General features: G+C 40.7%; 1 protein-coding gene and 2 long non-coding RNA genes across 9 annotated transcripts in view; 1 reads left to right on the top strand and 2 right to left on the bottom strand.

Moving 5' to 3' along the window:
- The window catches only part of COL14A1 (collagen type XIV alpha 1 chain), a 115,059-nt gene extending 108,578 nt beyond the window's left edge, over positions 1 to 6,481 (bottom strand). For 5 of the 6 annotated variants that reach the window (XR_010349746.1, XM_064395693.1, XM_064395700.1 and 2 more), the window contains exons 1-2: positions 3,977 to 4,134; positions 653 to 774 (exon numbers count right to left, since the gene is read on the bottom strand). Coding sequence is in view for 5 of the 6 variants with exons in the window: in XM_064395693.1 (XP_064251763.1) it covers positions 653 to 740 (88 nt within the window). In the remaining variant the exon portion in view is untranslated. Of the gene's footprint in view, positions 1 to 652; positions 775 to 3,976; positions 4,135 to 6,312 lie in introns of those variants that run through there. The other variant, XM_064395722.1, reaches the window with a different exon arrangement.
- A 4,516-nt stretch (positions 6,482 to 10,997) lies between these two features.
- Positions 10,998 to 15,238, bottom strand: LOC135289932 (uncharacterized). Of its 2 annotated transcripts, XR_010352665.1 has the most exons (3): positions 15,031 to 15,238; positions 13,760 to 13,867; positions 10,998 to 12,180 (listed from the first exon to the last, which is right to left on the bottom strand). It is a non-coding gene; the product is annotated as an uncharacterized LOC135289932 (long non-coding RNA). The 2 variants fall into 2 exon arrangements; XR_010352664.1 differs by lacking the exon at positions 10,998 to 12,180 and having other exon boundaries at positions 13,718 to 13,867.
- Positions 15,239 to 15,502: 264 nt separating this feature from the next.
- LOC135284283 (uncharacterized) lies at positions 15,503 to 19,109 on the top strand. The gene is made up of 2 exons (XR_010349719.1): positions 15,503 to 15,919; positions 17,105 to 19,109. It is a non-coding gene; the product is annotated as an uncharacterized LOC135284283 (long non-coding RNA).
- Positions 19,110 to 23,401: the final 4,292 nt, after the last annotated feature.

Raw genomic sequence — 23,401 nt, 5'->3', positions numbered from 1 at the left:
AGTTGAGAGAAATGCCTTTCTTCAGAAATCATAACAACTCATTGGTATTCTTCCTCCCTCCATCCCCAAGCAATAGGATAAATTTTCTCTAGCAATCAAGCCACTGTCAATACAATCCAACAAGTATGTAAGCCTAACAATCCCAGCAGTATCCTTTAATATTCACAAAGGAGATTTTCATTTTAAAAGCTGCAGAAGTAGTCTGTGACATTTAACAGATCTGTGCAATATGGAATGATACAAGCACTACAAAAGCCACTGTTCCAAAAGACAAAAACCATACATATTCCATACAAGTTTCACATCATAGCTGATCCTTCAAACTTGCTTCATTACGTAGAGGACAATAAGAGCAATTTCTGATAAGTACTTTCATGTAAAAAGGAGTAAAAGCATGTTGTATAGAATTCATTTTGAGACACATGAATTTGCACAAATATTTATGCTACTTGAGATACTAGGTTCAAAGAGCACACATGAAGATGTAATTCTACTCCCACCTGCTCCCAGAGCTCAGCAGCAAAATTCCTGCTTCATTTCAGTATTATTGGACACACATCCTACTAAGGAGGAAGTAACACTTGCATTTGGAATAAAAAGTCTATTTCTGCACATCAGAGTGAAAAACTCCATCTTCTCATTTGTGACTTACCTTGACCCTGGACATCACTGATGAAAAAAGGTGTGACAGCTAGGAAAGCCAAGAGAAAACAGCTCTGTATCTCGTATCGACACAGCATCTTCCTCCCCTCAATACACACAGTGTCAGCAGGTCTGAAAACACATGGAACAAAAAGACTTACTACAAAGGCAAAGAGAAGGCATCCACTTTAATGAAAATTGTGGGAGAAATCTGGGTTTGACTAAATCAAACAAAAAACCCAAGCAAACAAAACAAACAAACAACAAGGAATTTACTACAAACATCAGTGGAGACAAATTTTCCTGGCAGCAGTTTTATGACCAAAGCACATTTTACCTGAAAAGGACAAAGAACTCCACTTGGGCCTCTCAACAGTTTTGAAAACTCGGCCCACATAAAAAGGAACTGTATATTCTTTGCTAAACATACACAAGCATTGGAAATAGAGTAAGCTACAGTTAATAACAAAGTACAACATGTCTTTCTATACAACCCAGTTTTGTAAGAGCCTTATCAAGATATCTGTGGCAAAGAACTCTGAAGCTTTTTAAAAAAGGCAGAACTTTGTTCTGAAGGAACTCACATCCTCTTCCCATTGTCCATTTTCCTTTTTCTACTTTATTCAACTTATCCTGTGCTCTCTGTTGTACTGTCTGTACCTACAGTAGGTAGTATCATGGTCAAAACCATTTACACTAACTTAACCAGTTAGGAGAAATCAACACTTCAGAATGCAGCAGTATATAAACACCTAAGGTAGTCCTAGGTGAACTAGCTGGGTTACAGGAAACAATTCTGGTTCCAAAGATCAAGTTTCAGAATGAGCAATTTACCTGACCACAGAAGTCAGCTTAAAAACAGTACCAATCTCAAGACACATCAACACATGCCTAGCACCATACTTATAAAGATTTCTCTTTCACTCAACTTTACTGCACTAGTTTTAGTCAATTTTCTGGGCCAAGAAGATGATTTTTTGCTGTTCTCACCTGTTAAAATTCTACAGGAGAAACAAAATAATTAATAGTAAATTTCTTGCAGGCAGCAAAGAGGATTTGAAGGTTTACTTGGGCAAATTTTGGTTTATGTATTTCTGTTTTGTAGGTTTCTCACATTTACCTTCTCTGTCATTTTCTCTAATAGTCCTGACATACCATCACTGTATTTACCTTCCATGTTTTCCTTGTCTTGAAGGCACATGGAAAGTGGTTCATCCACTAGCTAATATAAAAAGCAGACTGAAGTACCTCAATCGTTATTAAACAGAAGAGGATAAGTCCTACATCCTCTTCTCTCTCTCAGTATTTGCATCCTGCTATATCTGTCCCAGTGGGACAACTATAGTTCTATAGTTGGTAGGTCTGCTGTCACCAATACCAGTCATGAATGCTTGATACAACTCCTAGAAATATTTAGGAGAAATATATACATTGTAAATTCCATCTCCAAAGGAGGTTATCAACGTTTTAACCATATTATCAACAAACTTCACATTACTTAAACATATACTTTGAATCTATCTCTCATAGTATAAATCTCTCAAGACAGAAGAAAGTACCTAGATTCCAAATCAAAGTTCTGCCCCAGGAACTCATATATTGCTATGCAGAGTTCTTAGACCCATCCTCCAGATGGAATTCAGAAACTCATGCAAAGTTCCCAGGTTTCCTACTACATGGACCAAAGTGTCAAACACCCAAGAACCACAGTCAGCAGACAGCTGCCTAGTGACAGGCAATACGAAGAACTGAGAGCATCTCAAAACAGGCTGAAATCCACCTCTTGTGCATCTCATGTTGGGTACTGATGCTTCTCCCATCACTCAGGAATACAACCTGGATCAAGTAAATACAGACTCTCCAAGCAACTCATTCTTCCAGGCAGTTACCACTGATGATGTGTGGATTGCCTCCCATAACAACCCAGACATTAAAATATTCACTCACAGTGGTGGCTGAATCCCCCATCTGCTATACTTAATATAAACCCTCCTCCAAAGCAAGAGCTACAAATACTAACTGACTGATAATCCTGTGTTAGAAACATTCTCTACTGCTGCTTTTATAGAAAAGCCAGAGAAATGAGGTTTATTGGAATAGACATAACTGGTGCTGGATCAACTACACATGAGTTCATCTCTGCAATGATCCGCACGTCAGGTTCACTTAACCAGGAAAGGAAACCTCCATCTGCAGCCACCTTGTGGCTCACATTGTGTGGGACTAAAAACAAATATCCTATTCCTTCTGCTCTTCATATATTTCACCTTTTAGTAAGTATGTGGTAAATGAGTTATCTGCCAAACTAGCGCTAGGAGCAGACACCAAGCAAGGCAAGAACCCTGCCATGAGGTGAGCCCCGCTCCCCGGAGCATCTCTCCCCGTTGGGCTCCAGGACTCCTGGCACGGACCTGGCCGCAGGGCGCCTTCTCCTGAGGGAAGGGCGCACCCCGAGAGCCCGCAGCGGGACAAACGCGGCACGCAGCTCCGCGCTCCGCCCTGCCCCGGCTCCGGGCACCTGCCCGGGGAGGAGGCTGAGCACAGTCCCCGGGCGGGCAGGGCACTCGGGGTTTCCCCTCGCTGTCACTCGGGCAGGGCACTCGGGGTTTTCCCGTCTCGCTGCCCGGGCACTCGCTCACGTTCGCGGCCCGCCAGGCCAAGCCGGAGCCGCCCCGGCCCCGCAGAGGGAGGCGGCGGAGGGGGCCGGGACCGCGCTCTCCCGCTCGCCTTCCACAGCCCCGCAGCCTGGCCAGGGGCTCCAGGCTCCGCTCCTGAGCCCCGACTCCTCTGAGGGAGCTCCCCACCACCCGCACCCACCCGTGCGAAAGCGAGTGCCCCCGCCGCGGGTGAAGGGAGGAACCGCGGGGAGCTCGGGGGCTCCGCCGAGCTGAGGCGGGGAGCGGAGCCCGAGAGAGCCGGGGGCTGCCGGCAGCGAGCGGGGACGAGGCGGGGACGCCTCGCCAGCCCGGGAGCTCCGCGGAGAAAGCGCCGTGCGGGGCCGGGGCGGAGCGACCGCCCCGACAGAGCGGAGAGGGGCCAGGGAGGGAGCGAGGGAGCCAGAGCCTCCGCCACAGCAACAGTGAGACTGACTGGGTTTTAATTACTATCAGCTATCAAAGTAAGGCCTTGGCAGGGGGTTTCCTAAAGGGGTTTCCCCATCCTAGCCTGAGCTCGCTCCATCTCCTCCTCCCTCGCCCGTTCTCCCTCCGGCGCTCCCGCCCTGCCGCCGGGGAGGATGGCCGGGCAGGTTGATGGGAAGCTCTCCGGTCCTGCCTGGACCCCCCGCCCGCCTGGCCCCCGCCCTCGATGGGGACGAAGCGCAGCGCACACCGACCTGTGCGGGCATCGGCCGGGAGCGGCCGGCGGGCAGCGGCCGCTGCTTTTCACGCGTGGCTGCGGGAGAGCCGCTTCCCTCCCCGCTGGCCGCTCCGCATCTGATAAGGCGAAGGGGTAGAGAAAGGAGGCGGGCAATTATAGAGCAGAAGGTGGAAAGAAGCGGGGGAGGGAAGAGGCATCAGCGATGCCTGAGATCCCACCCTCCGCCCCCGACCCCCGCGGCGGGGGCGCGGCCAGGTGCGCAGGCAGCGTTCCGCGGGCAGGTGCTGGGCTTGCCAGTGTCCTCGGTATTCTGGGTTTGCTATCTGTCAACTCATTTTCCCCTCTCCAAAGTTCCTTATTCACTTCGTTTATAAATTATTTCGAAGCTGCCTACTCCGCAGTACGGCTTGGAATGCAAGTGTTCCCCACGCCAGCTATTGAGATGTGTGGATTAGTGACTCATTGGGGAAATATTTATATAAAAGTGTTCCAACTTTTCTGGCTTAGTATAAATCTTGATTAGAAGTGTTGTAGTACGTACCTACATTTTTTGCCATATGGATAGACACGGCAGTGGTATGTGGAATTGCAGAATCTATATTCTATATTTCCATAGAAATATGAGTTGCCTTGTGGTATATCCTACTGAATTTACAATTAAGGCTACTATTCACAAAGTCTGTAAGTCCCGACAATTTAAGAGGTGAATGAAAATATTCATTACAACATGCCTGGTCATCTGTATAAAATTACAAATGAAATCACTGAAGAAGTTAAGAATCAGTCACAGGTGATACAGAGATGTGCATACTTTCTTAGTGTAAGTTGGGGCCCGTTCTAGGGAAGCAGAAGGCAATGAGTCACAGGGAGATGACTGTGACTAAGTGTAAAGCAGGACCTTCTGTTGCTGAGTAGGATTCCCAGTACTGCAGATTCTTGTCCAAATTCCTAGTCCATGGATTTCTTTCCAGTTAAACTGCAGAAATGTTTGGGTTTTAAAGGAACTCTTTAAGTTTAGTTGTTTTCTATAGCAAAAGTTCAAAAGCATTCCTAGATCTAAAAAGCTTCTACCAGATTCCTAGATCTTGTCACCTGCAGTTATTCTACTGCATTGCCACCTGTGTGCAACAGCAAACACACGTACCAGTCAAGAAGAGCAGTTTGCAAGATAATTCCTCTGAAGGAAAAAGATGTTCAGGTCATTGATGTTAAATATGATGTCGTTTGTACCTCTTTCAGTCCCTAATCTGTGTATTTAGCTAAACAGTAATACCCAGAATAACAAAAAACTGCTCATAGAATCATAGAATTATAGAATATGCTGAGTTGGAAGGGGCCCATAGGATCATCAAGTTCATCTCCTGGCCCTGTGCAGGACTCCTCAAGTCTCACACCATGTGCCCAAAAGCATTGTCCAAACACTTCTTGAATTCTATCAGACTGGATGCTGTGATGACTTCCCTGGGGGACCTGTTCCAGTGCCCAAACATCCTCCAGGTAAAAAAAAAACCTTTTCCTGATATTCAACTTAAACTTCTCCTAACTCAACTCCAGGCCATTCCCTTGGGTCCTGTCATGGGTCACAAGAATGAAAACATCATTACTGCATCTTGTACTTATCCTCACAAGGAAGCTGTAAATGCAATGAGGTCCCCGCTTAGTCTCCTTTTCTCCAGACAGAACAAACCAAGTGACAGCTGTTCCTCATATGGCTTCCCCTCCAGACCCTTCACCATCCTCATGGCCCTCCTTTATTGGACTTTAATGGCTTAATATCTTTTTTATGTTTGGCAACCAAAACCACCCCCAGCACTCGAGGTAAGGCTGCCCCAGTGGAGTGCAGAGCAGGACAATCCCCTGCCTTGCCTGGCTGGCAGTGCTGCCCCTGATGCCCCCCAGGACAGGGTTGGCCCTCCTGGCTGTCAGGGCACTGCTGGCTCATGTCCAACTTGCCATCAACCAGGATCCCCAGGTCCCTTTCCATGGCTCTGCTCTCCAGCCTCTCATTCCCCAGTCTATACACAGCCAGGGCTGCCCATCCCAGGTGCAGAATCTGGCACTTGCCCTTGTTAAACTTCACACTGTTGGAGATTGCCCAACCCTTTAATTTGTGGAGGGCTCTCTGCAGGGCCTCTCTGCTCTCTAGGGAGTTGACAGCTCCTCCCAATTCAGTGTCTTCAGCAAACTTATTTAGTATTCCCTCGAGTCCTGCATCCAGGTCATTAATGAAGATGTTGAAGAGAACTGGGTCAAGGATGGAACGCCCTGGAATCCCACCAGTGGCAGTCACCAGTCTGATGTCACCCCACTCACTAGAACTCTTTTTGCCTGACCTGTGAGGCAGTAACTTACCTATCACATAACTCAGTTATCCAGCTGTGGGCTGGGCAATCCAGAAGGACTCTGTGAGAGACAGTATCAAAGCTTTGATGAAGTCCAAAAAGATTGCATTTAGTGACTTCCCTTGATGGATCAGTGTATTTGCAGTGCCTCTGAAGATTCAGTAAATGTAGAGGGGTAAATCAACCCAATCCAGGATTGCTTGCTGGCTCACATATTTCAGGGTAGTTCAAGGGAGGGCCTGCCAAGAGGAGAGTCTGGCTCCCTCTCTTTCTCTTTTTTTTTTTCCCTCCTCTCAGATTTGTAATGTAGTATCCAAAGCCCATGAGCACCATCCTGTGGCTGCAGCTTGTTGGAGTATTTTGATTCAAACAAGACAGATCTTGAGGGCCCCACTGATGGGTAAATAGATTCTGTAGCTCCTTGTAGCTTTCAAATGTCCTTGTATTTAATTTTTTGTCTGTTTGCATCAGAATTGAAATTAATATTTTAAGATTATGCAAAGTGCGTGCTTTCAAGTGTAACTCTGTTGATTTTATTATTATCATATTATTTTCCTCATTTATAACTCTATTTTAACATAATTTGACCATTTTCAGAGCTAATAATGCTTATTATGATTGAGTTTACTCAGCTTTCTCTGGAAGGCACAATAGATCTCTTTGCACTATTCCAAGGAAGAACTATTGCTGACAAGTTCAAGGTAAAAATTAAAAGGTAAGTTTCCTTGAAAGAGTTTGTATAATGTGCACATTTGGAAATAGAGTAACACACTAAGCTTAGTATTAATGTACAAATGATTTATCAATGTTTCCTTCTTGTCTTCCATTAAAAGCAAGCAAGCAAACAAACAAAAAACCTTTGAATTTTAAGAATTAATTTAATGATTGTGAATTTGCCCCATAAATTTTCTTTCCACTATTTTGAATTGGCCAAGCCTCGGTGATTTCAAAAGAACAACTATTTAAAGCCACCACATTTTAAAAGTATTCACATCAGCAAGATATGGACCATCTTTTGCTTGGCTAGTATAGATTACACAAAATTTCTATAAATAGGATTACATGGCAATGATGTTGGAAATACAGCTGGAAACAATTAATCCATCACAAGAACAGAATTAGTGCAAGCTCACGACCTCAGAGTGAGCTGGCTGAATATCTCAGGGTCTGATTGAACCAAGCAATGGATCACGAGCAGCAGTACTTGTGCAAACTGAACAGAAACCAAAATAATGGATGGTTTTGGTCATTGTAGGGCAGAATTGCACTGTAATTATCAATCCTTTTCTTTTTTTCCCCCCATATCTCCTGGTTTTTAGGATATACTTAGAGTATTTCTCCTTTTTCATATACTAATGAATGCAATGTATACAATTTTTCACAAGATTTTAGAAAAGAGCATATCAAGTCATATTTTCAAATGGCAAATAATCAAAAACTAATTAGGTTTTGTATGCTTTTATTAAAATGTTTTTTAAGCTGACTAGCATTTTTAACTCCTAAACTAAAATATCCTTTCCTTTCCTTTCCTTTCCTTTCCTTTCCTTTCCTTTCCTTTCCTTTCCTTTCCTTTCCTTTCCTTTCCTTTCCTTTCCTTTCCTTTCCTTTCCTTTCCTTTCCTTTCCTTTCCTTTCCTTTCCTTTCCTTTCCTTTCCTTTCCTTTCCTTTCCTTTTTACAATTTACAATATTTAAAAATTTACAATTTCAAATGCCTTTTCTCCTCCAGCATCCAAAAGTTCCTGTTGCATTCAAAGATCCTGACTATGACACATCTATTTGAATGACTCAAACTATTCCCTAGGCCTAACAGCAATTCATCAATTTTTCTTTTTTTTTTGCTATTAAAAGAACTCCATAACACAGAGACAAAGATGATACTTGAGGTGAAGTATAACTGACTTTTGCTTTACGTTTTGTTAAATATAATGGAACATGCACTACTCTTTGAAAAATGGTTTGCCAAGATCAGTCTGTCAACACTTGCAGTAATTAGGTGATCTATGAATTAAGCCATGCACTGAGAGAGTAGAGAAGGATTTAGGACTGTATTCTGCCCAAATTAAAACAGAGAAAAAAAATTTATTTGTGATGCACCTTCTTTAACATATTTGCCATGCATGCTTACTTTTAATTTTTTCTCTTCATTAGTTATGACAATTGTTTTGAGATATGAATGTACAGTGAAATAACTTTTGAGAAGGGCAGCTATCTTTTGTGAAGTATTTTTTTTTTTAGTGGCTTTCTTTGTGTTACAACTATTTCTCTGATATCAACACCACAAATGTGGCTTTCCGCATCTCTGTTTTTAGCCAGGAACAGTAAAAGTAGTCCAGCTTTCCTTCTTTATTTGTTGACATGTCTGATGAGTCGTTTTCATTTCCTTGATAGTTTTTTTTCCTTGATACTTGCAGTGCTGTCAGCACTTTATTGAGCTGCTAGTTCTATTAATCTGAAGTTTATTACACATAATGAGGTAAGTGAAAGGGATTCAGAGGAAACCAAACTGACGCCATGGCCATGGAAGTGTAAAAGTTCATGTTTGGAGTTGGTCCTGCTCCTCCAAACACACAGGAAGGAAAGCAAAACTGGGCAAAAGGACCATAGGGAGATGGAAAAAAAAAGACTCCAAATATTATTCAATCATGTATTTTTCTGTTCTCTTCTCAGTATGAAGAAGGTAATGGCAAGAATGACAAGATTAGTGTTTCGTAAAGTTGGCTTTTCATTCTGCAGTCAAATTAGATCTCTTTATATTTCAGAGGCGAGGTTAACTGCTGTGTGTTTACACTTCCACATCTCAGCCAGTTTCTGAGCCTTTCTCTGGCCAGCTCTGAGGAATAAATATAGCTGTATGAGCCTGGTAACATGGTCAGGAGCTACTTTCATCCTTCTGAGCCTCTGACAAGTGCAGCTTGTCAGATTGATTTAGAGAGGGAGCTCAACCACTTATTAAAGTCCACAAGCAGCAGGGAGGCTGAGTTCAGCTTGCTGAGATCCTGAAGGTGCAAATTCCTACACCCACAGTCTCCTCACAGCTGCAGTGAAGGGCAGAGCATCAGAGAAGTGATGTTGTCCTATCTGACAACCTCACTGGACAGGGAGGGCTCTTTCTCCCTCAGGCTGCAACAAGGAGGGGTTTCCTTGTCTGTTGTGGCAATGTTCTGGACTCAGCAGCATTATACAGGATCACAGAGGCTTTGGAAGGCCTCTGTGGAGAACATCAAGTCCAACTCCACCCTGTTAAATGAGGGGCACCTAGAGTGGATTCCCTGGGCCAAGCTGAGTTATGAGTGTCTCCAAGACATGGAGACTCCACATCCTGCCTGGCTGACCTACTCCAGTGTTTGACCACCTTCACAATGAAGGAAAAAATCTTGCCATAACACAAATGTTTTCTTATGTTCAGATGGAATCAAATTAGTGCCCACCACTCCAGGGCCTTTTCTGCAAAGCCAGCCACGAGTGTGTACTGGTGTCTGGGGTTATTCCTCCTGAAAGGCAGGGGTTTGCACATCCTTTTGCTGAACTTTATAATGTTCCTATTTTGCATTTCTCCAGCCTAGTGAGGGTGCTATAGATGGTAGCAGAACCATCTTATGGTCACTACTCCCAGCTTTTTTGCTAGCTGTGAACTTGTTCAAGGTGCACTTTCCACCATTGACCAGTCCAGTAATGAAGAGTCAAAACAGTATTGGCTCTGGTACCAAACCTTGTGGTACATCTCTGGTGACTGGACTTCACACTCCTAATCAGAACCCCTGAGCCTAGAAATTCAGCCAATTTTCAATTCATCTCACTGTCCACTCATCTGGTCCATGCCTCATCAGTGTGTCTATGAGGAAGTTATGGGAGAAAGCATTACTAAAGTTAAGATAAATACACTGCAGTCATCATGTGAGCACTGCTCCCATTTGCTCCCAGGCTACATGCTGAGACTTTATCAACCCTTCCAAGAGAGCTCTGCATCTGGTGGGTAGGTCCTGGGACACTGCCAGCATGGAGCAAGGCTGCCCTGAGTAAAGAGGAACAACCAGACTTCATGGAGTTGGATCTACCAGCAGCTAGAAAGGGGTAGGTACAAATACATTAGCCTGGCAAAATGTTTCACTGGATTAAGCTGCAGTGTGGATTAATTCACAGCCCATCAATGATACAGCTCAACACAGTGAGGGAAGGATTCCCCCATATTTTACTGAAAAAGCATAAGAGTTTCAGATTCTGGCTGTCTGTGCAAGAAATAATTTTCTTTGGAATGAAATCCTGGCTGAAATGTATATTTAAACCAGTAAGAGCTGGAAGCAAGACTGTGGGGTCTCTGTAATAAATACCATAAGTAATGAATGCAAAGGATGTATGGAACAAGAAATAATTCCTTTCCAAATAACACATATCTTAAGCTATGAACTAAAAGAAACAGAGCTTCTTGTCTTTCTCCTACTGAGCTTCTGCACTGAGTTCCTACACTGAACACCCTTGAACACTGACAATATGCACCTCTGCTCTGCCTCACTCTAAGCACTTTTCTAGGACAAGTTTTACATGAGGAACGAGATTTATTAAATGTTGTACACATGATGGTCTGGTTTTGCATTTTGTAGATTACTGAAAAACTGAATTTTCAGTTTTTCCAATTTGCAATTTTATCTGTTCATTAGACTCTAAAAATAATTATAGTTGTCTCCTAGAATAATATCACATAGCATTTTTAATGCCACTAAATAAACACACAAGCCAAACTCTCCTTTAAAATAGTATTTTATATTTCTCAAATTTTTATTCATTAAATTGTTTCATTTGTACAGTTTTCAACAGCCTTGTTCTCTTTGCTGCTTTTGTTTTAAGGGGTGTGCAGTGGATTATGAGAATCAGATGTGGGTACTTTGTTCCCCTTCTCATTTTTAAGCATTACAGTTGGAATTTTTCAGGAATAGACTTAGTTTTCCAATATTTATTTAAGCATATGTTAAACATACAAAGTTATCTTTCCATTAATAAAATACTGAATTGACCTTAGCAGAAACTTTATGAAAGAGAAATAGTTCTGAGATTTGTCTTTGCCAAAAAAAAGGCAAAAAAAAATTTGTAATTTTTTTTTTTTTAAAATCGCAGCCTGTATTTTAGAGTGATTTTATAGAAAAATATGAACAGAGAAAAACTAAGAGAAATATTAATTTTTTTTTGCTGCAAACAGCTCAATAAAATCACCCCTACTCAAACACTCTCTGAAGAAATTCAGTATGATTTGCATGTTTATATTCCAGGAGTATTTAAGTTTTTATTTATGTTTTATTTTATTTGATTTTATTTTTCCATTAAATACTGATACTAAAAATCAGTATACTGCAAATCTCATTTTATCAAGTGTGAGAAGAATTCATAGCAGTTTAAAACATTTTTCTTTTTTTAGCTGTGAAGCAACAACAGAGGGGGGCAGTCTTGGATAAACATCTCTTCTGTGTGTTCACAAACCTCTGTCTTTTGTGCTTCTGCAGATCCAAATTCAAGTACTGTGTCTGTTAGAACGCTACTCTTTGATCTGTATTATAGCAGTCAAGAGATTATCAGTTGTAGAGATCTGGATTACTCCCCTGCTGTGCAGGAAGGTTCCAGTGAGGCAAAGCCAGCCCGCTGGAGCTCCTGGTGCAGGAGGAGCTGCGCGGGGTGATGGCTGAGGTCAGTGCACCTGCACTGCAGGAGTTCCTGTGCCTGTGGTCTTTCAGCTCTCCCTGAGACTGAGGTGAGCATTTGGTTTACCAAGAACTGCTGTGATAAAGAGGAGGCTGTTTTGTTTCTGCTCTGCATCTGTTGCAGAATCAGCTGTGTGTTGTGTGTGCACCCAGGAAGTGCACACGCTTCCCACTGAACATGATTAAGCACCTAAATATAAAGTAAAAAATAACAGGAAATTACACAGGAGGAAAGCAAGTGTGTACTCTAGCCTTAAACAAAGAGCCAGCAGAAACTGGGCTTCAAAGTGACCTGACAATTTAAAGAATTATAGGGTATTGTGACAAAGAATGAGAAAGCAGAAAAAAGGAGAGGTAATAGTCTACAACCACAAAAAGCAGATAGCATCTCAAAAGCTTTTGGGTTAGCCTTTTTTTTTCCTTAACTCTCAACCCTTAGAGACTGTATTTTATGCTGTTGTAAAAACTTTTTTGAGTATATGGTTCTTGCCTTGAACGTAACCTCAATCCATATTCTCCACAAAAATAGGTAAAAGTAAGATATTTGACAGCACTCCATCCTTGACTCTATATAATTTTCTAGTATTTGTTTGTTAAACTGTAGTGACTGACTTCTCATCTCAGCCTTCTTGGACCAAGTCATTTTTTTCCTGTTTCATTTTCATTATCACTGTTTAGACCCTTTTGTAAGCTTTAATTCATTGGTAGCATGTTTCATAAATGATAGTTCAAGTGTTGTAATATTGGCACTAGCCACAGTAAGGTACTTTGTCTTACAATACACAGAAAAAAGTTTGAATGTGGCCTGTTTAACACAGTGTTTGAAGTCAGACAGGTTACAAAATAACAATCAAAATGATGTCTTGTTTCTTACACAGTGTTTCTTACACCATAATCTTCAGAGATAATGGTGGGTTAGTAAATGTTCTTCACTGTCTTACACAATCAAAATCTCTGTCCTGAGGTTTGCAGTCTTGGCAGAACAGTCAAAACACCTACTTTAGGCCACTGGGAATTTCACAATGTTGTTTTTTGTAGTAATAAAAATAGCAGTTAATCATATATCTATTATTATTATTGTCCAGCGCATGGAAAGGAGTTACTGCTGTTCGACCCATCAGCCAACTTGTCTCTTCAGATAGCAAGGTTTAACCTGACAAATTAGTCCTTAAAATCTGAAAACTCTGAATGCTTTTGCACTGAGAAGTGAGTGTGTGAGTCCTTGTAGTAACAGACTCTATATTCACATTGCTTTTGCATATGCTGCCTTGATGCAGCTAATATTAGCCTGTGTAAGGGACTGAGTACACAGGCAATTAGACAGCAGTTCAGCTACATCGAGATGCACCACAATCCTCTTTCATCCTGATCAGTTATTTTTTCCCAAACCCAGCCAAAGGAATAACTTACCTTCCTGTCTCCCATGGAGCAGAGGTTGCTCTCCAGGGAGGAATCATATTGTGACCTGACTGATATTGACTCTTAGAGGACTCCCCCTCTTGTCCTCCCTGTGCCCTGTCACTGTTTACGCTGCCAGCCTAGAAAGTCTGGGAAGCTGAACATGAGAATGTGGATTTGGACAATGAGACCTCAGTAAAATAATTATGCACTGGACCTAAAATATGCAAACTGTAGGGATTTGAATATGTGCACTGATAAAAGCAGCTTGGTTGGTGTTTGACTGTGTTCCATTACAATGAAGAGCAAAACTCACTGGAAGGGGAAGAAGGAGGATAGGATCAGTTTATTTCAAAGCAAGCTGTAACCACCTTTGAAATTGTGTAATCTTCAGGCTCAGCTCACACCCAGAAGCCCTCCTTGAGCAGTTCTCCTCCAGGTGATGCAGAACCATCCCAATGTCTGTCCTTTAGCTGCTTCTGTATGGTATCAGAGAAAGGAACAGGCAGTAATGAGGCATTTTGTTACTGACATCTACTGTCAGTGCATAAAGAAAGTCATGTTTCTGCCCTTCTCTACAGTCTGAACTTCATTTTTGTTGCATTACATCTACTGATATTTTTAAAACTTGGGTATTTATTGCCTGCACACTAATGAAAAAAGAAATAATTGGAAAGAATTGAAGAACAGCTTTGTTTCTCCAGTGTAGTACATTTTTACTATGTTATTTTTTTGTAAAAACTTCCACATGGCCATTTGCCATGTCCAGAAAGTATAATTATAAGACAAGTTCAGATTGCTGTGTATATTCTGTTAATATTCCAAACTTTCAGTCATAAAACTTAGAGCATGTGAAGTTTCCTCAGCAGAGGAACACAGTAGGAATGCAGTGCTGTGTCTTGTTTGTGTGTTCACAGGATTAGGTGAGAGTTCAGTGTGCCACACTGGCAGTGACCCATTAAAACAAGACCTGAATGACAGCCAGTGCTTTAGTGAGGCTGAATCAATACCCTGAACATCAGTGGAACAGGTCAATTCCTTACTGGCACAAGGAGCATCCAGTCTCCTTTTTGTTGGCCTTTTTTTTTTTTTTAAGATGTTAGTTTAGAGAAATCTGTGCTTCTCATGTTGAGTAGCATTTGTTTTTAAACCAAGGCTGCATTTGGTGGTCAAGTCCAGTGCAAATTTAAAAAAATAACTTCCTAAAATGAGCTGTCTTATCTTTCTGCTGTTAAAATCAGCCTGTCATTAAGAAGTCAGACTGTGATTTTTCTTCTAATCTTATAGTCAGGTGGCATTTTTATACACTTAATGGAATTATTTCTGATTTTCCAGTAGGTAAATAAAACAGAAGGTCACCATAAATATTTTTAATCACTATTGTCATTTGCCTAGCTGCATTCTTGAAGAATTCTCAATACTATTTGTTTAACTAGCATTAATTTTCTTCACTTGCTTAGTGAGTGTGTAAGATTTATAGGGCTTTCAGTGAGTGATTATTGTCAGTAACAAAATCAGAATTATTAATGGAGGTAAATTAAACACCTGAACTCTTCGCAATTCTCCCTCTTTTTGCAAGAATGAGACCCACCTTTTACAGCTGCCATAGTTCAAAAGATGTCAAGCTGTCATATTTACTTACAAATTCCCACTTATGCTGTTCTACTGAAAATACTGTGCAAAGCATAGCAATGCTCATTATTTGGCTGTGAAGTTATTCCTTTGGAAATCCTGAGGGCTTCCCAACGCTTGCTTTTGGCAACAGGCAGGAATGTGCTGGGCAAATCGTGATCTGCACACGCTGCTGAGTGTTCTGTGCTCGGCCCAGCTCCTGCAGCCCGTGTGTGTCCTTGTGCCGTGCCCGCGCGAGCGCGGCCTTGGTCGCGCAAGGGACGCTCGGCCTCCCACGCGCCGCAGCAGGGCCTGGGCCAGCCCTCAGCAGCTCAGCCAGCGGGGCTGCCACTGGGCTGGCTGCACACAGAGCCTCTCCCCGGGACAGCCTGCCTGGAACAGGAGCCTGGAGAGCAGCTGGAAGGCGGCTGTGGAGCTGAGGAGGTTGTAGGTTGAGGGCACGTGGCGGGTACCTGGCACGCTGGTGACAAGAGTCTGCCAAAACCGAAACACAAAGTTGCAAATAACACATTTATGGCTACAAAAGGTTCAAAATACATAAAGGGAAATATTTTTCCACAGCCATGGAGCCTGTGGGGTGCAGTCAATATGGGGCACTGCTGTCTTTGCAGCACTGCATGCCTTGCTTGCTCACTGAACGCCATCCTGCAGGCTGCACACTGGCCAAGGTTTTAATGAATTTCAGCTCTGCTCCTCTGCAGGCTTCATTGGTGGGCTTAGGTATCCAGGACATGGATTTTACATCGCGTATGTTGGATCTAGGAGCTCATGTGGTAACACTTGGAGAGTGGTGGATGTGGGAGTGGGGTACTCTGAGGATGCCCTGTAAAACCATGAAGAACATGAACATGATGAAGAGGTAAAAGCCAGCTAGTAATGCAACACTCACAGCATGTTAGGTAACTAGTGGTGAAATCTTCAGTCCCAGTAGCCTTCTAAACACCTGTGTGAGTTAATAGGCATTTTTAATTGATTTTTTAATATGTCAGCACCTAAGTTGTCTATAAATTTCACTTTGATTTCCTCACGTTTGTTTGGATGCTGCCTGTGTCCCTTCTGCTACAGGGGTGAGCAGAAATTCCTCTTGTAGCGAAGGCTGAGAGGTCAAACACTGAGATGTGACTGACTGTGGTGCAAGGGACATAGCAGAGAGAGAGCCATCACTGAAGTGCAGGGTAGAATATAAATACCTCGAGGCTCCCAGGAGCTACAATACCTGCCATATTGTAAGCAGTGCAATAAAACTCGAGTTTATGTGGAAACACTCAGCTGCAGCTGCATGTGTTCTCATCTGCTGGGTCTGCAGTAGCTGCTACTCCTTCTTATGATCCCATTTCTCTAATGGCTGTGACTCCTGGGGTGAAATTAGTACTTTTCATGACAACTTAAAAACAGTAACACTCAAAAAGCAGAAGTATCTGTTGAAACATGCAGGAAGTAATAATACATGATCATTTATATACACAGATTACAGCTCAGCTGACAAATGGCTCTGGTTCCCTTGATTGTCAATAGACAATTCAGAAGCAAAGGGATCTTTGGGTGAGAAGCCACTTTGTATCTTGAAAAGCATGAGGAAAAGAAAAGGAGTCATGTTTCTTGAGATATTTAATAACATCACATCATCACAGTCAGTTCTGCATGACACAAGTGTGCAGCAGCTTCTCTGAGAATTGGCTGGATGGCCAGGATGTTCTTTTCCATCAACAGTGCTAATTGAATATACAGCTGGGTAACTCCAAAAAAATTACCAGCAGTGAGACAATTGAATCAGCAGATGTTAAGTGGTGGTTATTAGGGATGTCATTCAGTTGTTCACACATAGGTGTCTAATGCATTTTGAAATATCCTACAGTATTTAAGACGTCCTCTGGGACTTAATCTCTAGATGTGATTTTGAGGGGTCACAGCCTTCCTTGAAGCTGCTCTCTGCTACAGAAGAATATCTCAAATACCCTAAAAGCATCTTCAATGGCACTTGACATGTATGTGTATGCAACAAAACTAAGCCCCTCATTTCTGAGCTCCGATTCCAATTAGGTAAGTAGAAGTCGATGCCATCACCCTGCTGTGATGTTTTTCAGACTATCTGCTGGGAAAAGATCACTGCATTAACCTGCCTGCCAAAGGTCATCTTTGCAATCACAAGCCCATTGTTAGGAGTTAATCATGATAACTACTGGAAAAGGGTATCATCAAAGAGCCTTTAAAAAGTGGACAATTTGATCCTAATCATGAAGTTTTTATTCCTGTATTACATGACTTCCTGGAGCTCTGCACATTAAGACAGCATTGTCTGTTTTCTGAGAAAGAAGCAGTAATCATCAAGAGTTAAGGTAAATGGTTTTTTTTGCCTTCACCTTTCAAATTAAAATTTCTGAACCAGAAGAGATATTTTTCTTTCTCTAACGAAAGTAGATGTAGTCCAGGGGATTTATATTTAAATGGAATGCTGAATATTATAAGGAATGTAAATCAATAACCCCCAGGAAAATAATTTCTTAGGAGAATGAACAATGATACAATCATTTACAGTGGGAAATGAAACAAAACTGTAACACACAATAACACACGTTTTATCACGAAAGTCAAATATTAGGAGGGTAACTCAGCAGTCTTTTGTAAATGCATCTTTTAAGCATTTAATAAACAATTTGCCTGATGGAGTGTAATAGAAAATGAAATATTGAATATTTTAATATTCAACAGGATTTTGTTTATTCTGGCAAAACAAACTAAACACATGCACTTCCCAGCTGCAGTAACAAACAAAGGGTGCATAACATTATCTTCAGAAAGCACTTGAGCTGAAAATGCTTATAAAACAAAACAGACATTGAGAAAATGTAACAATAAGATCTTAAATACTTTCATGTTTCTTCCTTTCCAAGGTAAGGCATAAAAGCCAGTACATCCCATCTACAATTTTTAAATGAGCTTTAAGAAAATCTTATCATGGTTCTGGAAATATTTTGCAGGCAAAGCAAGGCTGTTAGGGCACTTCGAGAAATTAAATGGGTTCCTGATCCTGCAAACTATTGAGCACTTCTGAGTGTAATCACTTAATATTTCCCAGGCTTTGCTCAACATCATGCTTAATTAAACTTTTGCTAATAAACCTGAAGCACTCAGTTTAGCCCCATAGCTCCATTGACAAAACAGTTGTTCAGTCAAGCCTGCATGTGTCTTTATTTTTAGTTGATGCACGCAGTGTTTGCATTCTACTTTATAAATAGAAGATATGAAAAAAGTTTAAATTACTTTATAATGTAAATGGAACTTATTTTGTTAAAGGATATGTTTTGTTTGGGTAGTTTGTTATATTTGAAAGAGGGATATTTCCCAAAAAGCTGTATCTTTACTATATTCTTATGTACTGTATTTTAGGGTTGAATGTTCATAAATTTAAACCATTAATGACAACTTTGTTCTTAATGAAAAGGCAGGGTTAAGAATATAAATTGTAACTGTAGCCATAGAGGAACAACATTTTTTTCTCTCTGTGATGTTATTAAGACACTTAATAGGACATTATAGGACTCATCCCTGGCAGTGCTCAAGGCTGGGTTTGATGGGGCTCTGAGCAACCTGGTCTAGTGGAAGGTGTTCCTGCCCATGGCAGGGGAATGGAACTAGATCATCTTTAAGGTCCCTTCCCACCCAAACCATTCCATCATTCTATCACACAACCTTTCCATACTACATCCTTTCACTGCACCTGTCTGATAGATTCTTTTCTGTGGTCTACATTCATTTTTCTTATATTTTAAAATCATCAAAAAGAATTTTAAAACATATTAACTTATCTTCATTTTTCTCCTTTTTTTATAATTATTTGAACATACTATGTATTTTCCAGGTATGATCTACTAATAGGCATCATATTGCAGGTTTTGCTAGGGTTTTCATGAAATTTTCATGAGATTTTCCCAGAGGACGTTTGCCTTGAGAAGGGCAGGTAAGAACAAGTCTTCCCTGAGTCAGGCTTGAGTACAAACTGAAAAGTATTTCTGTTCATCACAATTCCCACTGCAAACATAAGGGGGGAAAATGCAGAACTTCTTTATCAGGTAGATGGAGAAATTAATTGTTTTTCTGTTTAAGAAGAGAAACTCTAAAACCTGAAGTGGAGAATAAAATGTAATTACAAAAATCTGCAGCCATTTACAGCTAGCAGGGAAGATGAGAGTTTCTGTGGTTCCAAGCCCAGCTGTGGTTGGGAGGCTGTGCTCCATCTGGTACAGGAGGGAGGGAAGTCATGGGTAGCTCACCCAGAGGCCCAAAGGAAACACCACTCTGTGGAAGTCTCCTCTTTTGTCTCCATAACCTGAGAAAATGCATGAAAGTTGTGGCCCATCTGTGTTAAGAATCATACATAACTTTGTTAAGAGTATATGTGGTGTCATTTTACATTAAAATTAATTTTATTCCTTAATTTATGGTAATTTTTCTTACTTTGTTCTCTTGTCTTGAAGCATTGTTTATAGTGAAATAACATTTAATTGTAAAGTAGCACCCAATTCACCCATTTCCCTGAAATATTAGGCTTGCTAAATAATCACTGCTAATTTATGAAAAGCTAGTGATGGTGATCATGGTAAAGAGGCTCTCAGAAACAGACTGGTAAAAATACAAAGAAGCAGGACCATCAAGATCTTCCAGAAATTATTTTTGAGCTTGAAGAATAAAGTAGGACCAATGTCAACTATGCAGTAAAATAAGTAGAATAGGGAAGAAAATGAAATGTATCCATAAACCACTGGCAAAACAGCCTGGTGGGTGTGGGCTGTCCTGTTGACCAGTGTGCCCCAGCCTGGCCTGCTCGGGTGCATGCAGCAGCAGCAGGAGCTGCTGCATGGGAGCATTTCCCTGGAGAGGAGGAGTTCAGCTGCTCAGGTGTGATGGAAATGACTATTTGAAGTGGTCAGAATACCACTAGCTGTCTGTGTACTGGAATCTAGAGAGCAGTTTGTAGACATCTCTATGTAGAAGCACCTTAGGAAGAGAAGCAAGAGGTCGCACATAAAAAGAGAGTTTTCCTCTGCAAATCACCTGGAAATTCTGGAAAGAAATTATGATTATTATTTGACAAGGCCATACAAAAGGTAGTAGGAGACTGTTGTACTCTAAGTTCAAGGAGAGTGTCAGTGACACAGGATGGGAAACCTATGGATACATGGCAGCATCTTTGTAGAAGAGGCATTACAACAATTTGTGCTACCTGAAGTACAGTGTCTGCTTCAGCCCCTGCTCTTAAAGCTAAGCATTGCATTTTGGGTGTGTGTGGATACAACTCAAGTTTCAACAGTACTGGAAATTCACAGTTCCCATGGCCAATATAAGAGAGAATACCTAAGTGCAAAACAACAGGCATTTTCCTAGAGGACATTCAGTTTGACAGTTATAGCTCCTCCCTTCTGAATATTTCAGAATTTTCCTGAGGAATTGCAAGCACAAAGTTTAGGTAGCTATACATGAAACACCATCTTTATAGTATAAATTAATTGTATCATTGATTCCTGTGACATCCTTTGACATTCTTAAATTGTCTCTTGCATGGCTCCTTTTAAAAATTAAGGTATAAAGATTTACTTATGTACAAGTTTGTAGAGAAATCTATGGTTTAAAATCACTCAGCCTCTCTGGAACATTAATGATATTTTTATCTGCACTGTGAATATACAAAGGGAATTCTGAATTGATAGGTACTATCTCTAATTTTGTGAGTAACATAAGTGAAAAATGAAAGCCACATCACTCACCAGATAAAGACATTTAAAAAGGGTGATCTATGAAAACCTTAATGACAATTTTAATGTAAAAGGTTAGTAGTTCACTTTATTTGAAGAGTGGTGTGGCCTAACTGTATTTATGTATGTGACATACATGTGATTTTTCACTTACACAAGCGGTCTAGCTCCAATTACACACTGGGAAGAAAATACTCATAATTGCAACAGTTGATTTCTCAGTCTGTCTTGCATTAGACAAACACTTTTGCAAGACATATTGTTTCAGTTTCTCCTGTCTTTAAAACTAAAATAATATTTTAAAAAATAACATTAAAATTTAGTATTTGATTCCCAGAATTATCTGAAATTATTAAAGCATTACTCTATAATTTGATAAGAAAATTACATACATTATAGATACCAGCACAGAAGAAGAAAGGAGTCAATTGCTTACCTTCCTAAACCTCAGACTATTCTCATTTGTTTATGTCTATGTTAGTACATCTAATCAGTGCAGAGACTGTCTCTGGTCTGAAGGCCAAGAGGAACCAAATTCAGGTCTCATGTTATTTTCTGAACTACCCTGGGGCAATTTTCTCAGAGATCCAGACCATGCCAAGGGAACAAGCTGACCATTAAACCAGTAATTCTGAGACAGCATTTGACATATACCTAGGAAAACACTTTGAAAACCAGTCCTACTGCATGGCCTTTTCATTCCAAACCTCTTCTTGAATGTAATCTCACAGAACGTACAGCAGGCCACACCCACTCATATTTCAGATGCTGCTATAACACAATATCTTTCTAATTCTGAAAGTTTTATTTTCAGTTTGTATGTGGACCTAAAATACAGACAATTAAGTTCTGATACACCTGAAGTGGATTATTGCATCATTGTGTGAATTAAATGCCTTCCATGGGACTAGTTGTGGAACCAGCTGTGTTCAATACCATACACATGGTATTTCATCTTGAAAAAGATAATGAAAATCATTTATCTTGAGGGAAATATAACAGGAAAAAATATGATAAATATTGCACTGATTTAATGCTCCAATTAGCTTAACTGCTACTTGAATTTAATTAAATATTACATTGCTTGAAGATGTCCATGAATGATTTGCAAATGTACATGTACAGAGGAATGGCACTAATTTGAGTGATTAAGGCTTAAAGATTTATTAGAGGATCTTGCAAGATCTACAGTAACCAAAATGAGATCACAGAAGAGAGTAAGTCTTACAAAAACACGTGTCTTTTAAATGAAGCTGTTACTGCTGATGCCAGGGTTCATTTTTTAATTTCTGGTTTCTTGCTTCATTCTACACTGTGATATTCACACTATTCATTCAAGATATCTCTTGAAATGCCTCCCTTCTGTGAATAATCTTACATTTCCCCTGGCACTTTGCAGGAAGCAAGGTGCTCTGTTATATTTGAAATCCTGTGCCCTCTGAAGTGCGTGAGAGTCTGACTCTGACTGCTGTGGATGTCTGGGAGCATATGCAGCACTATGTGCAGACAAACTGCAATTTAACTGGAAATTATACATTTCATAGCTTAATTGTTTACTTTCCATCCTTTCCTCCAAAATACAATGTCATTGCAGACGCAATTTGAATACCTTTGTCACTCTGAAGAGGGAAAGAATTCATTAAATCCCGGGTTGTCAGTCAAGCTGAGAACACAATATGGAAATCCCTGTTAAACAGAAGGCAAGTAGCTGTGCTCAAATTGTGATAGAGACTAATGTATCTTGTGAATCAAGATGCCATCTCCAATCTGTAACATAATGAAATGCACAGATTTTTCCCTGCCCCCATTCCCACTCTTTTTGCTCCAGTCTGAAGTGCACTCTGTAATGCATTATTAAGCCAAATTCTGACCCAGTTTCTTAATTATCTGTAAGCTACAGAGAACTTCTAGCAGAATATTAACTAAGGCAAGAGATGTAATACAGATGAACCCATGATGGCATTAAAGATAATCATTAGCATTTTGGTAAGAAAATCCTTCAATTGTAATATTTAACTTAACCTAACATGCAGAATTTATATTTTAAAGGGGCTAAGCCACCAAAACAACCTAACATGCAGAATTTATATTTTGAAGGGGCTAAGCCGCCAAAACAACCCAGGGGGAAAAAAATAAAATTAAAAAAAAAAAAGAGAAAATTTAAAAAAAAATAAAGAGAAATATTTGGAGAAAGATTCCTAGATTCCCAAACTCAAAATACTTATAGTATACTGAAACATTTCTGGAACATCAAGATTGTTTCCAACTGTTCTGTGTGGATACCATGGACAGTTATTACAATCTAATATAACACTGTGTGCCCAGCTATGTATTTTGGATGACCTGTAAAATGTAACCCACTGTGGCATATATACCACAATACCAAAATTTTGGGGAGTACAATTGGGATTCAGAAGTGCCATTGATGACAGTTTGAACAAACCCTCCAAACACTCTGGCGCCTGGTTAGTATCAAGTAAGCAGCTGCAGTTTTGTACCTCCCTGCAGCGCTGCATTTTAGTGGAATATGAAAAGTTTTCTTGATGAAAATACAACCACAGATATACAAACCATAAACAAAGAACACAAGGACTTCTTCCTACAAAGATGCAGGAATACATGGTTTGAAGA

This window comes from Passer domesticus, chromosome 1, assembly GCF_036417665.1.
Source record: "Passer domesticus isolate bPasDom1 chromosome 1, bPasDom1.hap1, whole genome shotgun sequence".
In the NCBI taxonomy this organism is placed as follows: Eukaryota; Metazoa; Chordata; class Aves; order Passeriformes; family Passeridae; genus Passer; species Passer domesticus.
The sequence above is the reverse complement of the archived record's forward strand: the minus strand, read 5'-3'. Positions and strand labels throughout refer to the sequence as shown.